We start from the raw sequence: 22,527 nt of genomic DNA on the forward strand, positions 1-22,527 counted from the left end.
TTATAAATGAATTTTTTTTGAAAGAGAGATTTTTTTTTTAAGGATCTTTTGCAAAGAAGAAATGGCATTCTTTCTTGCCCTAGGTAAAACACAGATAGAAATAGAAATTCTCCTTTGTATTGTTTATCCGGACAAAAGCATAATGCTTCCAATGGTAGATACTTTTCATTAATAACATTTAAACCTTAAGCCACTTGTGTATCATTAGGATTTTTACTGGAGCAGAAACACCAAATGGTAAGCTTTAATTATGTAAACATACACATAATTTAAAATTATGTTACATGTAAATTAAAACTTGAAGCTAAAAGTTGAGAGAAGAGTTTAATGAACGCCCATGTCCTTTTTACTCACTTTCAACAGATGCCAACATTTTGTAGAGTTTTCGCCCAATCACCACTTTCTAACCTAAACACATGCACATGGTTTTGTTTCCTGGGGTTTTAATTTTAGAAATTGTATTTTTAATACTCATTTCTAACAGGTAAGGAAATATTTTTCTTTATAATGCCACAAATCCATTATCAAACCTTACAAGATTATTAGTAATTCCTTAGTATTATCTAATACTTAGTCCATGTTCAAATTTCCCTGATTGTCTAAAAATGTCAACTTGTAATTTGGTTAAGTCTTAAATTTTTAAGCATAATGCATTTTTTAAACATCTACTACATATAATGACATATTACCTAGATTTGTTTAATGATTCCGTAAGTTCATAATTTATAGCCTGGGATCAGCTCAAGTAGTGGATTATTTGGTTTATGAGAGTGGGGAACTCAGCTCTTGTAAAGATTTTGAAGTATATACATAGGTAAAAGCCAGTGACACGTCTTTTTTCCTTACTAGGTAAATGGCCTGCTCTGGAATGCAGATTCCACTGTGCTTGCAGTTTGGCTGGAAGACCTTCAGAGGGAAGAAAATTGCACTCTAAAAACCTATGGTAAAACTGCGCTAGTGTCTCAGCCTTATGCCACATAAAATGTAGTTGAAAGTAGTGGGCTGTGAAGTTGCCTTTCTTCCTCTACGTTGTCCTGTAGTACAATCAGAGATAACTAAGGGGATAGGTAGAGATGAGGGAGTGGTTTGGTTTTGATTATTTATGGAGTTTAGTCATGTATCAGTCAGGGTTCTCTAGACAAATAGAATCAGGGCAGGCTGGCAGGTGGGAAATTCAGGTAAGAGTTGATGTTGCAGTCTTGAGTCTTAAATATGTAAGGACAGGCCTGCAGTCTGGAAACGCAGGCAGGTTCTGTGTTACATTCTTGAGGAATTCCTTCTCTGGGAAACCTCAGTTTTTGCTCTTAAAGGCCACAAGCTCTTTGCGTGAGACCCACCCACGTTATGGAGGATAATCTTCTGTATTTAAAGTTAAATGATTGTGAAGGGTAATCACATCTACAAAATACCTTCCAGCAATATCTAGACTAGTGTCTGTTTAAATAGCTGGACCTCATAGCCTAGCCTAGTTGACATAAAACTAACCATCACAAGTCATCAGTGCTTTCTGTGCATGGATGGTGTTACTACAGGAAGTTAAAGTGCTAGACACAGGAAAACTAGCAGTGAAAGAGAAACGGCATTAGCTACAAGTAAGAATCATCTCTATACCTTTTTATTGTAGATCAGATTGTAAATATGTATTTTCCAGTGTATGTGTAGTCTGTGAAAATATTAGGAAGTAAAGGTGAGAAGAAACAAAAGTTTTTCCATAATTCTGTTGCTCAGTAATGAGCACTGTTAAAATTTTCTTGTCTTCCAGATTTTATGTATATAAAACAGTATGGCTATGATCTCAGTTTTGTTAAGTATGTGATACAGGTAGATTTATAACGTCATAGACATGTTTCCATTTCAGGTACCCATAGGCATCATTTTAAATTGCTATATAATACTCATTTGTGCCACAGCTTATTAAATCTCATGCTGTTAGGCACTTAAAATTTTATAATTTTTCGTATCAACAGCAATGCACTGAACATTTTTGTTAAATCTTTTTACTTGGTTATTTTTTAAGTGGCTTTCAAACTTTTTAATCAATAGAACTTTTTCTTTAATTGAAATGTTATTTAGAAGGTCGTTTATTTATTCATTCATGACACAGTCCTTCTCAACGCTGGCTGTGCCTTTAAGAAAAAAATGCCATCCAGGCCTCATTTCAGAGTTGGATTCAGTGTGTTAGAATGGGGACTATACATCAGTGCTGAATTGAAAAAATAAAAAAGCTCCCAGGTGATTGTTAACGTGCAGCCAGAGGAGTGAACCTCTGATTAGGCAGGGTGGCAGGGGCTGGCACTGTGATACGCTTGGGATAAAAGTGTGGCGCAAGAACAGCCCCATCGTCTGTCCTCACAGAGCATGAGTACGTGGTCTATCCTAGCAACTTACAGCTAGGTAGAAGTGTTCTAATAAAGGTTGGTTTCAACACGATTAGGTCTTTTTCCCCCAGCTTTGTTGAGCTACAACACTACGTAAGCTTAAGATGTACACTGGGATGGGGCGCCTGGGTGGCTCAGTTGGTTAAGCGACTGCCTTCGGCTCAGGTCATGATCCTGGAGTCCCGGGATCGAGTCCCGCATCGGGCTCCCTGCTCGGCGGGGAGCCTGCTTCTCCCTCTGACCCTCCTCCCTCTCATGCTCTCTGTCTCTCATTCTCTCTCTCTCAAATAAATAAATAAATAAAAATATTTAAAAAAAAAAAAAGATGTACACTGGGATGATTTGATACATGTGTATATTGTGACATGCTTACCACAGTGAAGTTGGTTAACATCCTTCACTTCACATAATTCCCAGTTTGGTTAATATGGTGAGAACATTTAAGACCTACTCTCATAGCGACTTTCAAGTGCACCACACAGGTTGTTAACTGTAGTCACCATGCTGTTTATCAGATCCCCGGAACTTGCACTCAAAGTTTGTGCTCCTTGACCAACATCTCCCCCATTTCCTCCCCGCCCCAGGATTAGGTCTTATTCTTTTAACAGATGTTGGAAGGGACAGTTGCTGATACAGGATAAGTAGTGATTTTCCTTGGAGAGCTGAGTCATGCTTAATACCAGATGGCCTGGGACAGAACTGTAGGGAAAGCTCCTGGGGGAAAAGAATCAGCATCTTAAGCCTAATACAGCATAGTGATGCTAATCTCGTGCTCTCAGATTGAGTGTTTTAATACTTTTAATCTAATTGCCTAATTTTCTTCTTTCTAAATCTTTATGAAAAAACAACTCACTAAAGCACTGTTGTCCTAGTAATTTTCAGTCCTCATGATCCTAAAGTTTGAAAGTAGAGACAACCTTAACATGTGTGCTTCTGGCCTTTGTTCATCCCCATGGAAAACTACTTCTTGACTAATATTATTGTTAATATTTTTATTTGGATGAAGAGGTTGAGCAGGAAGGGTCATTTGAAAAAGAAACAATTGCCCCCATCCCCATCAAGCAGGTGATGGGAGGTCTGGTCGTCTGGCCTCTGACGGCCCTCCTTGCGTTTCCCCTTGCAGTGCAGCTCTGGACTGTGGGCAACTATCACTGGTATCTCAAGCAGAGTCTGTCCTTCAGTACCTGCGGGAAGAGCAAGCTCGTGTCTCTGATGTGGGACCTGGTGACCCCGTCCCGGCTGCACGTTCTCTGTCAGGGCTGGCATTACCTCTGCTACGACTGGTGCTGGACGACTGACCGGAGCTCGGGAGAGAGTTCCAGTGACCTGGCAAACGTGGCTGTCATTGATGGAAGTAAGGAGCTGGGAAGCGTGTCCGTGAGCCTGTGCCTGCAGATGTGGTGGTTTGACTAAAACTGGGGAATTTTGATTTGTGTCTGCGTTGGTGGTTTCGTTTATTTTTACTTATTTCCTGTTTTGTTTTGAGTGGATGGGGATGCCCTTAGTGGGGCATGTACTCTCCTGAGAACCATAGTCCTTCCTCCTCACCCCTACCCCTGCCCACCCCAATTCCATCCATAGTCTTCACGAATTTACTTGTCTGGCCTTTGAAGACGTTGAAAATTTTGACCCCAGGTATGGAAGAAGATAGCAGTGTCTTGTGGTGTTGGGTGTACTAGCCTTCCTTTTTGCCCTGCCGTAGATTTACATTGACCCTTGCACACCCCCAACTGGGTTGCTTTGCTTTTTGATAAAATACTTGTCATTTACATAATCTCTCCAATATGTTCAAGTCACAGACATCTGTCTAGTGTGAGGATTGGTTGGTGTTTTTTGTTTGATGAGGGGGAGGGAATTGGGACAAGAAATAGTCATCTGAAAAGACAGTTTACTTAATGCTGGTAACATAAAGAAAAACTTGTTTCTAATTTTGTTCTGTGTAGTAGTCCTAATACTGATTTTACAATCATATGTTCTGTCCAGAGGACTTAATCAGATATGTCATATTACTAAAAACATGTATAGGGATGTGGTTTAATGATTTTCAAGGGAATCATTCCCTTGGTTCAGTCTGACTTGGTTGCTGGCCTTGGTTTCAAGCTAGAACCCTTGGCCTTGTTGCCCTTGTTCGCAGGAGTTGGACTGCTCTGGGCCTGGAGGTGACAGTAGCCAGATACAGAGCCCTGACACTTAATTTTCCCTGTATACTGTGTTTAAGCTTATTTATAATAAAAAACCACCAAACATTTTTAGGAATTGCTGTATGTTTTCTACCCCCATTATTAGTTAGTGGTACTGTGCTGTCAGATGCTTCATTTTACAAATTAAGCATCCATGTGTCTAATCTCCTCTCTCCCTCTCCTACGCAGACAGGGTATTGGTGACAGTCTTCCGACAGAGTGTGGTTCCACCTCCCATGTGCACCTATCGACTGCTGCTCCCACACCCTGCAAATCAAGTCATGTTCTCTGCACACCCCCAAAAGAGTAATGACCTTGCAGTCCTAGACGCCAGTAACCAGATTTCTGTTTATAAATGTGGTATGTTCAAAAACTTGGTTCAGGATGTTCTGAACCAAGTCCCTCCTGCACAAAATCAAGTGATAGTGTGGTGTTGCCTTAGCTCCAGTGTTTCTAAAAACTTTGAAGTTTGTAATTAATATCATTATCATGATGATATATAATTGATTTGTGGGATTTTTTGGGATGGGAGGGGGTCTAATCCCACTGTGGCTCATAAGAGCAATTCCTTTTGCTTATTAAAGTGTCAGTGATTTAAGAATAACATTCACCCTGGAAGTAGCATAGTATTTTTTTTTTTTTTTAAGATTTTATTTATCTTTTGACAGAGAGAGACACAGCGAGAGAGGAAACACAAGCAGGGGGAGAGGGAGAAGCAGGCTTCCCGCTGAGCCAGGAGCCTGATGCGGGGCTCGATCCCAGGACCCTGAGATCATGACCTGAGCTGAAGGCAGACGCTTAACGACTGAGCCACCCAGGCACCCCAGTAGCATAGTATTTTACTGGGTCTTTAACGTCGTTTACAGTTCTCATTGCCTTTGCACATATTTCCAGTTGATCTCACAGCTTTCCTAGGAGCGGCATCAGATCTGGTGTTTTTCTGTTCTATAGACGAAGGAAGAGAATGCCAGGGTGTTTGCAGTTTGCTTAAACAAGAATGGACGAGGATCTCAGCTTAGGTGTTCTAGCTTCTAATCCAGTTGTCCTTCCACCGTCCCATTTCTGTCAGTTGCTGGTTGCTTTCCTGATGTCCAGGAGAAGCTGAAATGTGTTTTTATTTGTGAGTTCTATGAACATGTAAATTATACTGGCACATGATACTGGCAGCCTTGTTTTCAAATCGTCCTGAATTCTCAGCCTGAAAGGCAGACAGATTTAAGAAAGAGGTTGAGATGTGGTTGTTTCTGATTGCTTTATATCTAAAGTGGATTACCTTCTAGAACCCACTAAGTGCAGAATTCAGTACCCTTAGTATCAGGGAAAATGTGTGTAGTTTACTATGATAGTAACTGCATTTTTGTGTTCTAGGTGATAGTCCAAGTGTGGACCCTACAGTGAAGCTGGGAGCTGTAGGTGGAAATGGATTTAAAGTTTCTCTTAGAACACCTCATCTGGAAAAGAGATACAAGTAGGTTGTTCTTGATTACCTGGGGCCTCCAGGAACAGCACTGAGGCCTAAATTCAGCCAGCTCTTCCTGTTCTGTGCCTGTTGCTGAGTGGGACAAGGAGTAGATGCAGTGCCTAGCCCAGGTTTTTCAGGCTGCTGTGGAAGTCAGTTACCGGTACATCTGAATGCCATGTGCTGGTGGGTGGCCATGGAGCCAGGCTGGTAGCTGGCTTAGAACCCATTTCCTCCAACAGCCCTTGGTTTTCCAGGAAAGACCACGTGGGAAATGTGGAGATGAGGATGATAGGACCAAGCTGCGTTTGCTTACGTACATGAGGGGGTCTGTGTTGTTCACACATGGCTGACTGAATGCGGTCTCTGTCTTTGTCGCATCCACACTCCACAACTTCAGGTTGCTGCGTTTTGAGTCTCTCAGGTTGGAAATCAGAATGTGTTTTCCCATTGAAAGGATATTATAAACGGTTGGATATAAATGAGTACCTCAGGCACATGATAAGTATTGTAAAATGACCCTGAAGCTAATTATTAATTCTAATACCATTTCTGTGAGAATCCAGGATTTGATTTTATTCTACTTGATAAGCACATGTTCGTAATTATTGAACTCTGCCTCCTGAGAGCATTTATTTATAAATTAATAGGGACAGTAAACTGACTAAAATAAGTGAATTTCATAAGTAATATGTTTCTTAAATATATGCACTATGTTCAATGAATGTGTATAAGTTTTTAACCTGTGTATGATTTGGGGGCTGTCTGTATAATGCTTAGCCGTTTTCAAAGAACATTTATGTGGGTTATTTCATTTCACAGAATTGAACCCACTAGAGGACAGACTTAAGGCAAACTAGGAAGCGTGAAGCAATTTAGTATATAATTTTTAAAAAATTGAGAGAAGTATAGCTCCCAGTCATTTAGGAGATTTCATGAAGGACATGAATACCTATCTTGATCTTTGAAGAAGAGATCAGGTTAGGACCGGCAGAGACGGACTGGGAGTGTTGGCTGTGGTTGACAGGACGTGTCAGTGGGAACCAGAGGTGGGAATGCCCCGATGTGGGGAAGAACGCAGTGGAGGGGCTGAGACCAGGGAGAGCTGTTTGAGTAGGAAGATCAGGGTAGTGACACAGCTTCTTCAGTGCGTGCGGAGGATTTGCCACTTAAGCTAAAAGGCAGGAGAAGTAGCCATTGTGGGTTCCTGCCTGAGTTGGCAAAAACGTGCTGTCCCCTGATGTGTTAATGCTACAGGAGGCAGGTGTTAGAGGCCAAAGAAACCGTCTCTGAAGCTAATTAGTCATTTTAATGTGAAATGCTTAAAAATGACCCACTCTGCCAAGACCCACATATCTGCTGGAGTCTGGTTTGAATGCTGATAAGTGGTGACAGTGGAAAACCTCTGGGGTTTGTTACTGTAGGGCCTGGGGCAAGTGATTTTCTTGTGTAGTCAGTTTCCTGAAGTGTTCTCTTCAAATCTAAAGATCTCAGAATATAAGAAACCTAAATATTAAATAGAAGAACATTCTGGCATTACCTCAGGTTTTGTCCCTCCAAATAATTAGGAACTGACTCTATACAAGGTGGTTCATTCTTCATTTAAGAAAATCTCAGTGATAAAGAAGATGTGGTATATATATACAATGGAATATTATGCAGCCATCAAAAGGAATGAGATCTTGCCATTTGCAACGACATGGATGGAACTGGAGGGTGTTATGCTGAGTGAAATAAGTCAAACAGAGAAAGACATGTATCATATGCCCTCACTGATATGAGGAATTCTTAATTGTAGGAAACAAACTGAGGGTTGCTGGAGTGGGGGGTGGGGTGGGAGGGATGGGGTGACTGGGTGATGGACACTGGGGAGGGTATGTGATCTGGTAAGCGCTGTGAATTGTGCAAGACTGTTGAATCTCAGATCTGTACCTCTGAAACAAATAATGCAATATATGTTAAGAAAAGAAAAAAAAAAAAAGAAGAAGGAGGTAGCAGGAGGGGAAGAATGAAGGGGGGGAAATCGGAGGGGTAGACGAACCATGAGAGACAATAGACTCTGAAAAACAAAGTGAGGGTTCTAGAGGGGAGGGGGTGGGAGGATGGGTTAGCCTGGTGATGGGTATTGAGGAGGGCACATTCTGCATGGAGCACTGGGTGTTATGCACAAACAATGAATCATGGAACACTTCATCTAAAACTAATGATGTCATGTATGGGGATTAACATAAGAATAAAAAAAAAAAGAAAATCTCAGTGATATTAGGGCTTTATTCATGTCTTGGATATTCTTCAATATTTAAAACAGAATTCAGTTTGAGAATGGTGAAGGTCAAGAAGTAAACCCACTGAAGCTCAGCCTTCTCACCTGGATTCAGGAAGACGTTTTCCTGGCTGTAAGTCACAGTCAGTCCAGCGCACAGTCTGTCATTCACCATCTGACTGTGGCCCCTTCTGAGACGGATGACGAGCACGGACAGCTCAATATTAGGTATTGCGACGCTTCCCTGCATTCTGTGTGCTCATAAGCCGATTGAATTACACTTTTGTCTTTCTGGGTATAGGACTCTTTTGACTTCTACTGAGCAAGGTTGAGGGCAGTAGTTGCTTTGTTAAACACACTTAGCAAGAGCGTTAAGTGTAGTTTTGAGTCACATCAAAATACAGACCTAAAAATGCATCAAGAGGTGGTGGAACATAGGACAAATACTAACAGATGGGGCAAAACATTTTGAAGATGTGTTACAATTTTTAATTCAGCATATACTTACATTCCAGCAGGGTAATTGTTAGCCCAAGAGAATTAGCCACTGTGGTCACCCTTGTTAGTTACTAAAATCAATGATAAGGTCTGTGTACATGCATTTCATTGGATGTGGTGACTTCAAAATGCTGCTTTTGGCTTCTCTTTGTTCTGTTTGGCGCTTGACTACATGTACTACTAGACAGTCGTCTCTGTTTCTCTTTGCTAAAATTTCACTGCTCCCTGGCCCTGAGTTTTGCTTTGATTCCGGACTGCATGTTTGTCACAGGTATCAGATAATGGATGCGGTTTTCTGTAGTGTCTCTAACTCAAGCCCCGTTGTGCAGTAGATGGCATTGCGTGGACAGCTCTGAGAAATCCTCAGACTTTCGATGTCAGAACTTGGCACATTAAACATAAGCTGATATTAATCCTCATACTCACTTGTAGTTAAGGGTTTCCTAGTTAGATTTCAATTCTGAAAACCCTTGCTGTAAAATTAGGAACTCTTCTTCATGGTATACACAAAACATATTCTAGTGTAGTTGTTAACTCCTAATCTTTGACTCATAGTGCTTCATATTTTTACAAAGCTTTTGTGAATATCCAGATGGTTACAGGAGATGTTCTAGCTATATGCAACACTCAGTTAACCAGGAGCTTACTTTTAAAAAGTAGAGCGAATGGAGGGGTGAAGATGGGTGAAACAGGTGATGGGGATTAAAGAGTGTACTTGTCATGATGAGCCCCGGCTGATGTCTGGAAGTTCTGAATCACTCTGTTATACACCTGAAACTAATACAACACTGATACCTACACTAGAAATAAAATAAAAACTTAATTAAAAAAATAATAAAAAGCAGAGCAATTTACATTAGAAATACCTAAATTGTACACATTTCTGCTTCTCCGAATTTGAAATTCTTTACCATCAGCTTGCAGGAAAAAAGGCTAGATCATCTCACTTGCTGTAAAGGAAATGAGAAGTCATTTAAAATACATTTCTGCTTTGACTTTTGTTTCTCAAAAAAAGGCTGTTTTGTTCATATAAAATATTAATGTCTTTAGGGAATATAAAGTCCCTCAGTCAGCTTATAGCTTTTAATACCTTACATTTATAACAGCTTACGTTTTGTAAAAGGTACTCTTTTCAATGCTTTCTCTATGGTAACACTTCTTTCTCACGCTGCCACTTTGAAGTATGTATTATTAGCGTTCTTGTGTTATAGCTGAGACCACTAAGGCACAGAGCGGTTCAGTAACTTGCCTGGCATCATGCAGGTAGAGCCTTGATCCAGTCCCAGCCAGTCTCACTCTGGAGTCTGTTCTCTTAACCTATTTGCAGATCATTTATCCTCACAAAATTTGGGGCATTTTGACTTTTTTGTGTATTGGCTAAAAACTCTTTGAATAAATACTAGCATTGGCAACATTTGCTTTTATTGCTACCTCTTCCACTTACTTTTAAGACACGTCTACTCTCTTCATTGACACAGGAAAAAATATGACAGTAACAGATTCCCCTCTTCTCAATTAATGAAGACCCACAGATTTCCATGAATGAATATGATAGCAGTAAGAGATACTGAGTATGCTCATTTTCCTGCAGACTCACTGCTTTATTTACTACAGTATATATTTTAAGGAGACAGAAATGATACCATGCATGTCTAAGGAAGGCAATAAGTTGTTATAAGTTGTATTAAGTTGCTGCCAGAATGCGAGTGATGACCTCACAGCTTAGACACCTAGCTTATTGGCATTATGGAAAACATTGTCATGTGACAGGTCATTACTTTGGCCTTCTGCTGGAAATATTTATCAGTGTGTATATGTGTGTGTGTGTGTGCATGTGTATGTATGTAGTATGTATATATTGTATTGAAATAGGCAGTGCAGCCCAAAGGGAAATTGTTTATTTCTTTACCTGTTTCTGCAAAATCAGTGAAATGCTACTACTTTTCTTTTTTTAATTTTGTCAGTTCATCTGTGACAGTGGATGGAGTCATAATCAGTCTGTGTTGCAATTCCAAGACCAAGTCAGTAGCATTGCAGCTGGCTGGTGGCCAGATACTTAAGTACTTTTGGGGTGAGTATCAGAATTTTCGGAAAGCATGTTTATGACTTACATAAATGTTTAATTCTTGAGGATGTGTACTTAAGAGTTTCTTGTCAATGCTACATTGACAGTTAGGTCTTTTAACTGTCCTGGAAAACCCTAAGCTGTAGAGTGGAATTGGCAGGTGTATTCTGTAATGGACCAGAGTGTTTTAATGAGTTTCCAAAATATATTTGGAAAGTGATCCCAATTGCATGTTAAGTGTCTCAGCAAGTCTTGATGTGACAGTGTTTTACAGTGAGCATACCAGCTTTTTGTAAACCTCATCTGCCAATCCTGCAGAGTCACCCTCTCTGGCTGTTGAACCATGGAAGAACCCCAGTGGATTTCCTGTTCGGTTTCCTTATGCATGCACACAGACTGAATTGGCCATGATTGGAGGAGAGGTAAGTGAACAGGAAACTTTACCACTTAGAACAGTGGCCCAGGAATTGCTGGCATTAGGTAAAAAAATATGGGCTTTGGAGGTAGACTTGAGTCTCCACTTAATCTCAGGGCAACAGTGAGAAATTTCGGAGCCTCAGTTCTTCATCTGTGAAGTGGGATTAAGAGATTGTCCGGCATGTATGTAGTAGTTAGTTGATTCCTTTCCTTGGAGGTATAAATTAAAAGATAGAAAAATGCAGTTGGCAGACTTTTAGTCCATGTTGTACAGATCATCAGTTTTATTTAAATACCATTTGGGGACAGCAAAAATGTAATCTCAAAAATAGTGTTCAGGAGGTTGCCATTCATCAAATATTGGAATGTCTGTAATTGTGGTGGGTGGTAGGATACAGCAGTTACAGAACAAAAGAGCTGACTAATCCCTGCTCATAATATAGATATGATGATCCCCTCTGATAGAATGAAGGAAATGAACAGGGTGTGGTGGAAGAGTGTTGAGGTTTTGGCTACTGAGAGGATGGTAGCTATGAGGATGGGTGTCTGTATTCAGTCTTGACATGGACTTAGATATGAAACCACAGGGCAGTAGAACTATGTGATAGAAAAATTAGGTTTGACCAGTTTGGTTAGAATTGTTTGTAATTTCAGTTTTGTTTCTTTGCAGGAATGTGTCCTTGGTCTGAGCGACAGGTGTCGTTTTTTCATCAATGACACTGAGGTAACAAGGCTTGTTTTGGGCAGGGTACTTTTCAGTGTTGCCTCCAAGTAATAAAGCTAACTTTCCCCTTTGCCTTGTTGTAGGTTGCTTCGAATATTACATCATTTGCAGTATATGGTGAATTTTTGTTGTTGACAACCCATTCCCATACCTGCCAGTGTTTTTGCTTGAGAGATGCTTCATTTAACAGTAAGTGTTCAGTATAGTAGAAAATAGTCCCTCTTCTATTATCGTTTGTCCTTTGAAGTCTTGATGACTTTAAAGTTCACCACCTCCTTTGGCTTTTTATCATAGAGTCCTAGATATAGCTTCTCAACTGATTCAGAAAACACAGGGAAGATGCAGTGTCTCTACTTATTAGCACTATCAGTACAGTATAATCACATCAGTGAAAGATTCCCAGTTTCCACGTTAGAAGCAAAGATAGTAACTAGAGTTTTCTAGAATAAGGAAAAGTCCAAGACTTTTCCTTTCTTTTAGGGGTGCCTGGGTGGCTCAGTCGGTTAAGCGTCTGCCTTCAGCTCAGGTCGTGATGCCTTCAGCTCAGGTCATGATCCCGGAGTCCTGGGATCGAGCCCTCATCGGGCTCCCTGCTCAATGGGGAGCCTGCTTCTCCCTCTCCCGCTCCCCCTGCTTATGCTCTCTGTCAAATAAATAAAATCTTTAAAAAAAAAAAAAAAAGAAAGAAATCCTTTAGAGTTCACGTACTTAGCCCCTAATCACAACACAATATCTCAGTTCAATGTTCTTCACGGGTTAGCAAAGACTTCCAGACCATGTCCTTCCTGGAGCAGAACATTGTGAAATTCAACAGAATTTTCCAGGATTATGTAACAATCCTTGGGTTACCATGCAGATACAAACTGGCTCTAACTTCTTTGTAATCTTCCTTTGCTCACTATGACCACACTCCACTGTAGATCTGAAATACTCCATCTTGTGGTTTATAGGAAACTGTGTCCATTTCTCCTTCAATTCCATGTGTCCCCTCCCCCCACTGTGTGTGTGTGTGTGTGTGTGTGTATTTTCATTATTCTAGAAAACTCTAGTTACTATCTTTGCTTCTAACGTGGCAACTGGGAATCTTTCACTGATGTGATTATACTGTACTGATAGTGCTAATAAGTAGAGACACTGCATCCTCCCTGTGTTTTCTCAATCAGTTGAGAAGCTATATATGTGAATATGCGTGGGCTCTGTGAGAGAGGGCAAGTTCTAGGGATGAGAAAGTTTACTAGTCTTAAGGTTGAGTGGGAGAACAAAGGGGTGTTGTTGTTAATTGCTTTCTTCTATTTTGTTTTGTTTTAATCTTTTTTTAAGATTTGATTTATTGGAGAGAGAGAGCACAAGCGGGGGGGAGGGGCAAAAGGAGAGGGAGAAGCAGGCTCCTCGCGGAGCAGGGAGCCTCATGCGGGGCTCGATCCCAGGACCTTGGGATCATGACCTGAGCCGAAGGCAGATGCTTAACTGACTGAGCCACCCAGGCGACCCTGCTTTCTTCTATTTTGGATCATATGTTCAGTTTTGACCTCAGTTAATGGCAAGTGTCTTATCATGACAGTGATTCTTCTGGCTTAGCCAGTGGTGTCTTTAGCATTACATGCAGGTCTGAGCATCAGCCATCTGTCTAAAGGGGAGTCTCTGCGGAAGGTGGAGAGGGGTTCACGTATTGTCACCGTTGTTCCCCAGGACACAAAGCTTATATTACAGGTAAGCTGATTTTTCAGGCTATGTTTCTGATTGTCGTTAGGCTGTCAATACAAAACAATTCTTGCGGATTGTATTTTAGGCCTTCTTATCATTTGTAGCAGTTTATTATAAGCCATTCCTTGCTAGGTTCTCCATTAGCTTTATACAAAGGAGTGCTCATACAGACTGTGCCCAGCAAGGCTGGAAGGGCAGCTTCTCTGGGAAATCAAAATAAATACTGAGCACAGCTAGATTCTGCTAGAAGTGTGCTCATTTTACAGGATCATGGTAGTTCTCTGTGAAGAGTTGAGTTAGGTGAAGTTGTGTATCCTGGGTATTTAAATTTTTTCTATTTAATTAAAAACATTGTTCTGATTTATTTAAGATGCCAAGGGGAAACTTAGAAGTTGTTCATCATCAAGCTCTGGTTTTAGCTCAGATTCGGAAGTGGCTGGACAAGTAAGAACCATGTATATGACTAGTTTGCTTGTTGTCATGACTTATATGTGAAGATAGTAAGTATTCTATTAAAGTTTTTAAAACTTAGAAGTATGGAAAACCTGTAATACACATGTCTTCAATCAGATTCTCAGAGGCTTTTTTTCCTCCTACACTTTGATTTTAATAATTACCTAGTCTGGTAAATATTCTTAGTAGAAAGAATCATGAAACGCATCATACAAGACAGGGTTTCCTAGCCTGAGGGGATCCATATAGGTTTTAGATGCTCTGTGAACCCAGGGAAATTGCACCAGACTGTGTCTGTGTGTATTTATTCGGGCAGAAGGCCTAAGGCTTTTGGCAGATGTACAGAGGAGCCTGTGACCCAAAAATGCCTGAGCCACTGTTGTGAAGGAAATGGTCCATTGTCAGTTTATTTTGGGGAAACTTTGTCTTTATTAGCATTTTGTTAAAGAGAAAGTAGACCTAAGTTCGGTGATGATTTTTGGTCATGTGTATGTGGGGGTATAGTCCTCAGACTGCCATGGTGACTAAGTTCCGTCTTTTACGAAGGCAAGCGAATCTGGTACCTGATTTTTCATTCTGTGAGTTGAGAGTAGAAATCCAGTAGTAGTTGTTTGGCATTTGGACTATAATCTAATTATAACTGGTTTATATCATAATAATGGTGTTGGATCCAGGGAGTTTAGTTTTTGTAAAATGACCTTTCCATCCATTCTCTCTGCCTCTTCACAGACTGATGTTTAAGGAAGCATTTGAATGCATGAGGAAACTGAGAATTAATCTCAATCTGATTCATGACCACAACCCTAAGGTAACTTTCTAAATCTGATACTAACTCTAGCTTACCTTAGACTTGATCCTATGTGATTGGAACTAAAATTTTTTGTCCTTTTTTTTTTTGGGTAGGTGTTTCTTGAAAATGTGGAAACCTTCGTAAGACAGATAGATTCTGTAAATCATATTAATTTGTTTTTCACAGAATTGAAGTAAGTATTTTGAATAATTCCTGAGTATCATATCCATAATTTATCTAGTTTAGGAAATCAAACAGATAAATAGCTAAAGGAGAAGAATTAACTTTGTGTTTGGTATTTTTTTAATCACTATAATTCTCAGATGCCACCTGTAATAGATTTTTGCCCTTCTCTCTTCTTTTTAAAAACAGCCTATTTAAAACTAAGACTTGAAAACATGTCATTTAGAATTATAATTGACTATTTCTAAGTGTATATATAAGACTATTTGTCTTAGGAAATTGAAATCAAATGGTATGTTTTTCTGCAATGACTTTTTTCCAACTTAAGAAAACATTTTAAACATATAAGAAAAGCTGTCCAGTTAGCATCCTGTACCACCATCTAGACTCTCTAGTATGTATTTTCCTATATTTGCTTTGTCACGATGTACCATCTATCCATCCATCATTCATCTTTTTTTTTTTAAGATTTTATTTATTCGTTAGAGACAGAGATACAGAGAGAGAGAGTATGAGCAGGGGGAGAGGCAGAGGCAGAGGGAGAGGGAGAAGCAGGCTCCCCGCTGAGCCAGGAGCCAGATGTGGGGCTCGATCCCAGGACCCCAGGATCATGACCTGAGCCTAAGGCAGACGCTTAACCATCTGAGCACCTAGGCGCCCCTCCATTCGTCTTTTTTAAGGCAAATTTTAAGTTAATTGTAGCCTTCAGTCCACTTTATGTCTCAGTATTTCACTTCGTAGAATGCTGAGTAGAGTGCATTCTCTGTGGGTCAGATTCACATGTGGTGAAATGCATAAATCATAAGTGCACTATTCAGTGAGTTCTGACCAATGTGTAACCCAGACCTCTATTGAGATAGAGAACATTTCCTTCACCTCAGAAAGTTCCTCCAAACCTCATGTCAGTCAGTCCTGTCCCCACTCCCTAGGCAACCACTGTTGTGAGTTTTTTACCATAGATGAGTTTTGCCTGTTGAACTTGAAGTGGAAGCATATAGTATTTACTCTTCTGTGTAAGTTAGGCTGCTCTCACTCAGCATATTACCTTGAGATACTTTACTGGTATCACTAGTTCCCTCATGTTTACCCCTCAGTAGTGTGCCCTAGTGCAGATATGCTACAATTTGTTTATTTGTTCCCTTGGAGTTGGACACCTGTCTGTACCCAGTTTGGGGCTAATATGAATAAAACATCTATAACATCACTGGACGAGTCTTATATGAAAATGTTTTCATTTCTCAGTTTGTTTCCTCGTTTTTCACCTTATGTGAATATGATGAATCTGTTGTCCAAAAGCCATTTTTATTCCCTCCTCCGCCTGCCTGGATATATGTTCATCATTTGGTAGCAGTAAGTGACCTCTTAATAACTTGTTCTTAGGGAAGAGGATGTTACAAAGACCATGTATCCTCCACCAGTTACCAGCACTAGCACTGTCCAGCCGTCCAAGGATCCTGATGGGAAAAAAGTAGACCTTGTCTGTGACGCTCTGAGAGCAGCCATGGAGAGCATAAACCCCCACAAGTATGTGCGCTGTCATTAGTTGGCATCTCTTGAGTCACCGAGGTGTACTCTTATCCTTACTCCGCTTGTTCGTCCTTCTCATTCTGGGCTTCTCCACTTACCACCGCAGGTACTGCCTGTCCATACTCACCTCTCACGTGAAGAAAACAGCCCCAGAGCTGGAGATTGTGCTGCAGAAGGTACACGAGCTTCAAGGTAGAGACCCGTTCACAGACAGTGTGTCACCAGCCCTCCAGGCTTCTGGGGAGCTCACTGACCACGATCAGTGCCCCATCACCCAGTGTGGGGCTTTGGGGTTGCCATTTTAAGACCTGTGTCCTTTCTTTTGAGCACTGCCCTACAAAACACGTACAGAAGAAGTCCTGTGGCATCCAGTTCTGTCAAGAGAATCACTTACTTTGTCTTTTTGGTTGTGTTGCTAGAGACGTCGGTTTTTTCCCCAAACGGCTTTGTTGTGTTTTGTTTTCTTACACACTGACAGGCAGTACTCCACCTGTTCCTGATGCTGTGAGTGCTGAAGAGGCCCTGAAGTATCTACTGCTTCTGGTAGATGTTAATGAGTTATATGATCATTCTCTCGGGACCTATGACTTTGATTTGGTCCTCATGGTAGCTGAGAAGTCACAGAAGGTAGGTGCAGTCGCTACTTAATGGCCTTTCGGGTCTTGCTTCTGCAGTCATGGCAGTATGAAACCCTGTCCCCAGCAGCGCTGGGTCTTGCTGACATGAATATAGCGAGTACAGGCCTGGGGGCAGGGCTGGGCGTTTCCCGGATGCCTGCCTCTAAGCCCCATCTCTGTCAGAGTTCAGGGCTGATCAAAGTGTTTGGAATGCCAGGTGGAACAAGTGAAATCAAGTTACTTGGTTATTTGTAAGATTATGGGCATATGTGTGAATGAACTCTCCTCTTGTAAAGGAAATAGAGCAAATGATTCAGATTCCCGTCCAGTTCCTTGTTATGGGGCTGCAAAGTGGGAACACGGAGAATAGGAAGGCTTGGGGCCTCTCGTCCCACCTTAGCATGCTGCAGTTGGAAAGTTTGGGCGCCCCTGATCTGGTCTAGTTTCTGCAGCCTTAGTTTCATCCTGTCATCCCTCTCCTTGCTCTTGCCAGAGTGATCTTTCCAAAAACAAAATTTTGATCCTTCATTCTTTTACTTAAAATCCTTCATGGGCTCTCCATTGCCCCTAGGATAAAGTTCAGAAGCCATCATATTGCTTAAGCCCCTGCCCCCAGGATGTGGTCTCTGTGTATCTGTCTGTGCTTGTCTCTTGATATTGTTCCTTTTGCTCAGCCTGTAGTGGTTTTGTACCCCGCCCCCCGCCAGCCGCCACACCCCCTCACCCCCTCTGCAGGTAGCGCTACTTCTGCTTCCCTTCACCACTCTCCACCTCTCCATTCGCCAAGCTGATTATCACTCGTCTAAGGCAAAGGAGGCCAAGGTAGCCTCTTGCCAGTGCTCCATTCTTGCCTCCCTGCCCGCCACGTGGGGACTGGATGAGGTGGGCCACATAGTGCTTCCACTGCACCCAGTGCCTATCCCTGCATATCATTCTAGCTCCTCTTCTAGGTGGTAGGTCTCCTGGGGGTAGGGCTTGGTTGTATTTTTTATACAGAGCAAATTCTTACTAAATGTTTGTTGATTGAACACTTTGGCCTGTAGTTCTCTATATTACATGCTTGAGTATTTAATTATTTTTTCCTTTGGGCTTTCTTTTTTTTCTAGATTGTTCTTATGTGTATTTATCCTGTCTGCTCAGTGAAACTGTATTAAGAACAGGGAGCATCTGTTCTTTAGAAAGAAAACAATTTCCGGGGCATGGCACAGAGCTGCAGACAATTAGTGCTAATAAAATCTTAGTTGGCAGGGTCTTAGAGTTTTGTCTTTAACTCAGTACAATTTTACCTTTGTTTTAAAACTTGCTGGAGGGTGGGATCCCGGGGTGGCTCAGTCAGTTAAATATCTGACTCTTGATTCCAGCTCAGGTCATGATCTCAGGGTCCTGGGATCGAGTCCCACGTCCAGCTCCGCGCTCAGCACAGAGTCTGCTTGGGATTCTCTCTCCCTCCCCCTTGCACGTACATGGGAGCATGCGTGTTCTCTCTTTCTCTCTAAAGAAATCTTTTGGGAAAAAAAACTGGCAGAGGGAGGGCATGTGATGCACTTCTGGAGAAACTTGGATGCATTTGTTGAGTATCTTCTAGATTGACCTTGTTTTCCTTATTAGCCTCTGAAATAAGTGGCTCTTGTGAAATTGCATAGGAGATCGTCATCATTATTCTCAAAACAACACCTCACCTATACGTTAAGGCAATTTCACCCAACTGGTTATATGTTGTTTCATTTTATATAGTTATACAATATGTATAATACACTAATATAGTACGTATTTTAAACATTATGTAGCTTTGGGTTTATTGATTGTTGTAATTGTTATTTGTATTGTTATAAATAAATGTAATCATAAGCAATAAAGATCTCCTATTGGTGTTTTTTGTTTTTTGGGTTTTTTTAGGATCCCAAAGAATATCTTCCATTTCTTAATACGCTTAAGAAAATGGAAACCAATTATCAGCGGTTCACCATAGACAAATACCTGAAACGATATGAAAAAGCCATTGGCCACCTCAGCAAATGTGGTAAGTGTGAGGATTAGTATGTTTATTTCTGCTTCAGGTCTTCTTTGGAGCTAGGCAGGGTAAATTAAAGTGTTAGTTTAGATACAGACTGATTTCAGTTTCCACTCCTGGAAATTTTAACAGTTATGTATGTGCACCTTCTTTTATCATATGATCTGAAAAGCTGAAGGCAAAGCAAATGGCTTTTAATGAATTGGAGGAGCTCCCTAACTTAAAAAAATAGAGCAGATCCTTTTTGGGTTAAGAATAATCACCTCGTAAATTCATTTCAGTATCTCAGAATGAAAATTGTTTGATATTGCACTCTTCTCCCCTGGTGTTTGCCAACACCCGAGGGAAATGTAGCTTGTCTGGAGGGAGCGGCCATGCGCACCGACAGTTCCCAGAAGGACACAGGTGTACATGGTAGCGACGGACTAGGACGAGCACGGTTCACGTTGTTCCGCTTCACCCCGTCCCTGTCCCCTGCTGGAGTTTCTGGCTTTAGCAGGTGCAGTTCTCTCCAGAGAGCTAGGATGGGGATAAGAAGTTACCTGGGTGTTAGTAAGCTGCTTTGGAGAATCTGATTGAGCTGGGCTGGGCTGGGACTCTGGTATCTGCACAGGTGATAAGCTCCCCAGCTGATTCTAATGAAGGAGGCTGAGCAGACAGAAGGTTGGAGAGTCCTTTATCAGGGCTAGTGTATAAAGCATCCTTTTACATGGAACTCTGATCTCAGCCTGTGTTTCTCATACCTCACATATGCTGGGGTGCTTTGCTAAAATTAGAATTCCTGGATTCTGTTACTCCTGATACTCTGATTCTGCAGGTCTTACAAAGGTCCCTTGTTGATTTTGTGTAGGGACCACTGGTACAAGTGAAATTCATTACGCTTCCAAAGTCTTAAACTTGTGTGTGTATGAATCTTATTCCTCAGGACCCGAATACTTCCCAGAATGCTTAAACTTAGTAAAAGATAAAAACTTGTATAAGGAAGCTCTGAAGTTATATCCGTCAGACTCGCAGCAGTACAAGGTGAGTGGTGTGCGAAATGAGGCTCTTCTGTCTTTGTGCGTTAGCTGGCAGGGGGAAGGATCCCGAGTCCATAATGCCATTCTTGGCCTCAAGGTTTATCTTCAAACGCAGTCACCTCGTCCTGAGCTCTTATCTGGGAGAATGGCCCTGACCTGCTATTGTTCTGAAGAAAGTGCCCAGGCTGGAAAGCTAGGAGTTGTCCCCCATTCCTCATCATGAATACCATGGCAGCTTCTCCCTGGGGTTCCCGGCTTCTGTCCCACCCCTTGCTCCAGCCCAGCCTTGCTGTCGCATGACTGATCATCCTGAAGCATGTAGATCTTTCTCGTGTAGTTCAGAAGAAAGGGATGCAGTTCAGTTGTTTGTTTAAACAGACATCTCTTTAGTTCTTCTTACATGCCAGATATCTGCTAAATGTATTCTGTGATTCTCATGACAACCTGATTGGGTAAACAGATGAGGAAACAACTTGCCTCAGACACTGGAGTGTGAAGCGCCGGCCTGGGATGTGGAGCCCAGGCTGTCTGACCCCGGAGCCTGGGCCCGTAACCACTACTCATCCCCGCCACCCTCCCTGCCCTCTGCAGTTCGCCCGCGGCTCTGCTCTGGCCCCCGCCTGCTCCCTTAGCATCGGCTGCCTCTTCCAGGCCTCTCCTTGCCCCTACCTTTAGGCCCACTTGTCTTTTAACTCTTGGTCTCCTCTGCCAGAAAGCTGTTCCTGGGCGAGGTGCCACCCTGAGCTCCCAGATCCCCCTTCTCACCTCAGTGACGGCACGTAACCACCTGCCACTGCACTGATTTGTTTTCCCTGCCGGCCGCGGGCCGCTTAAGGGCAGGGGCTGTGTCTTGTGTTCCGCTCTGTGTCCCTGCCTGATGTTGAGCCTGCGGATAGAGAATTTGGCCAATGGCTGCCTCTTTGCACTCATTTTCACGGCCTCTTCCTCTCTCCCGGGCTCGCTCTCTTCTCCACTCACACCAGCCTTCTTGTTATTTCGTCCTGTGTATTCCGTACACATTTCTGCCAGATGGCCACGGTGCTCTCTGTAGCTCTCGGCCTGGATTTCTGTGCCATAACCCTTCACATGGGTGGTTCTCCTCACAGCCTTCTGAAATAGCACTCCCGTCGCTCTCCTTTTATCACGACGTCACAGGCCTTCCTGTGTTTGTAAGCCTGTCGCCACAAGAGCAGGAACTTGGTGGTGGTTCTTGTTATTGTTTGGGATTTTGCCTGTTTTTATTTTCTGCATCGCTATGTGAGTCCCACTGCCCTTAAGAGTACTCAGTAATGATCTGCTGTGTCAATACACGGCACATCCTCAGTAAGGTTTTGAGTGGAAGAATGAGTTCACTGATTAACCACGGGATATTTCTGAGTAATTCAAGAGACTTTCAAACGTAGTGGCTGAGATAGCCTACACCGGAGGTTAAGAAATGACTGTTGCCTTCCTCACCAAGCCTCCGTCTCCTCTTGCCACAGGATATCAGCATTGCTTACGGGGAGCACCTGACACGGGAGCGCCTCTTCGAGCCAGCCGGGCTTGTGTTGGCCCGCTGTGGTGCCCACGAGAAAGCGCTCGATGCCTTTCTGGCTAGTGGTAGCTGGCGGCAAGCTGTCTGCACGGCGGCCCAGCTGGACCTGACCAAAGACCAGCTGGCTGGCCTCGGCAGAACTCTGGCAGGTGAGCGTGGGTGGTGGTTTAGGTCCTCTAAAGGGAGGACTCTCCCAGAGGTTTTTTTGTTTCTTCCTTTCTTTGGCAATTTTGCAAGTAAATTTAGGACAGCATACCTTGAGACTGTCTCATATTCACTAATAAAAATTAGTTAGATAATTTAGAATGGTTTATTTAAGTAAAGGTTAAACTGCTACAGTGAGAGTCCCCAAATACGGTGGCATGATAAAGAAAGCTTGTATCTCTCACGTAAGGACTGAGAAGTCCTTCTGTTGTGTGGCTCTGTCATCCCAGGCAGATGGTTGTAGCTGGATTTTCTCCATACCCATATTCCAGGCCTTAGGAAGGGGAAAAAACTAGAGCCGTAGGAGAACACTTGAAGTTGGAAGCGACCTTGAAGTTACACTGTTCCTTGTGTTCCATCTCATTTGCCAAAACTTACATCCTAGTGCAGAGTAGCTGTGCGGCCATGTGCCCTGTCAGAAGGTAAACATGAGTTTTGGAGTGGGGCCATTCAGGTATAGACAATAGATCGTTGGGAACCGTAATAGCATTTATGAGAAAT

The 22,527-nt window shown here is 42.1% G+C and overlaps 1 protein-coding gene across 2 annotated transcripts in view; it reads left to right on the top strand.

Annotated features, from left to right (window-relative positions):
• The window catches only part of ELP1 (elongator complex protein 1), a 75,950-nt gene that overhangs the window by 21,700 nt on the left and 31,723 nt on the right, over window positions 1-22,527 (top strand). For both annotated transcript variants that reach the window (XM_035016124.1, XM_035016123.1), the window contains exons 11-29: window positions 850-943; window positions 3,502-3,732; window positions 4,748-4,918; window positions 5,927-6,026; window positions 8,326-8,508; window positions 10,743-10,849; window positions 11,162-11,265; window positions 11,931-11,984; window positions 12,068-12,173; window positions 13,579-13,694; window positions 14,059-14,132; window positions 14,871-14,949; window positions 15,045-15,124; window positions 16,495-16,638; window positions 16,748-16,833; window positions 17,120-17,268; window positions 19,155-19,278; window positions 20,195-20,292; window positions 21,770-21,971. In XM_035016124.1, coding sequence (XP_034872015.1) covers window positions 850-943; window positions 3,502-3,732; window positions 4,748-4,918; window positions 5,927-6,026; window positions 8,326-8,508; window positions 10,743-10,849; window positions 11,162-11,265; window positions 11,931-11,984; window positions 12,068-12,173; window positions 13,579-13,694; window positions 14,059-14,132; window positions 14,871-14,949; window positions 15,045-15,124; window positions 16,495-16,638; window positions 16,748-16,833; window positions 17,120-17,268; window positions 19,155-19,278; window positions 20,195-20,292; window positions 21,770-21,971 — 2,302 coding nt within the window. The remainder of the gene's footprint in view (window positions 1-849; window positions 944-3,501; window positions 3,733-4,747; window positions 4,919-5,926; window positions 6,027-8,325; window positions 8,509-10,742; window positions 10,850-11,161; window positions 11,266-11,930; window positions 11,985-12,067; window positions 12,174-13,578; window positions 13,695-14,058; window positions 14,133-14,870; window positions 14,950-15,044; window positions 15,125-16,494; window positions 16,639-16,747; window positions 16,834-17,119; window positions 17,269-19,154; window positions 19,279-20,194; window positions 20,293-21,769; window positions 21,972-22,527) is intronic.

The sequence above is a fragment of the Mirounga leonina genome, unplaced genomic scaffold (assembly GCF_011800145.1).
Source record: "Mirounga leonina isolate KUSES-001 unplaced genomic scaffold, KU_Mleo_1.0 Mir_170, whole genome shotgun sequence".
In the NCBI taxonomy this organism is placed as follows: Eukaryota; Metazoa; Chordata; class Mammalia; order Carnivora; family Phocidae; genus Mirounga; species Mirounga leonina.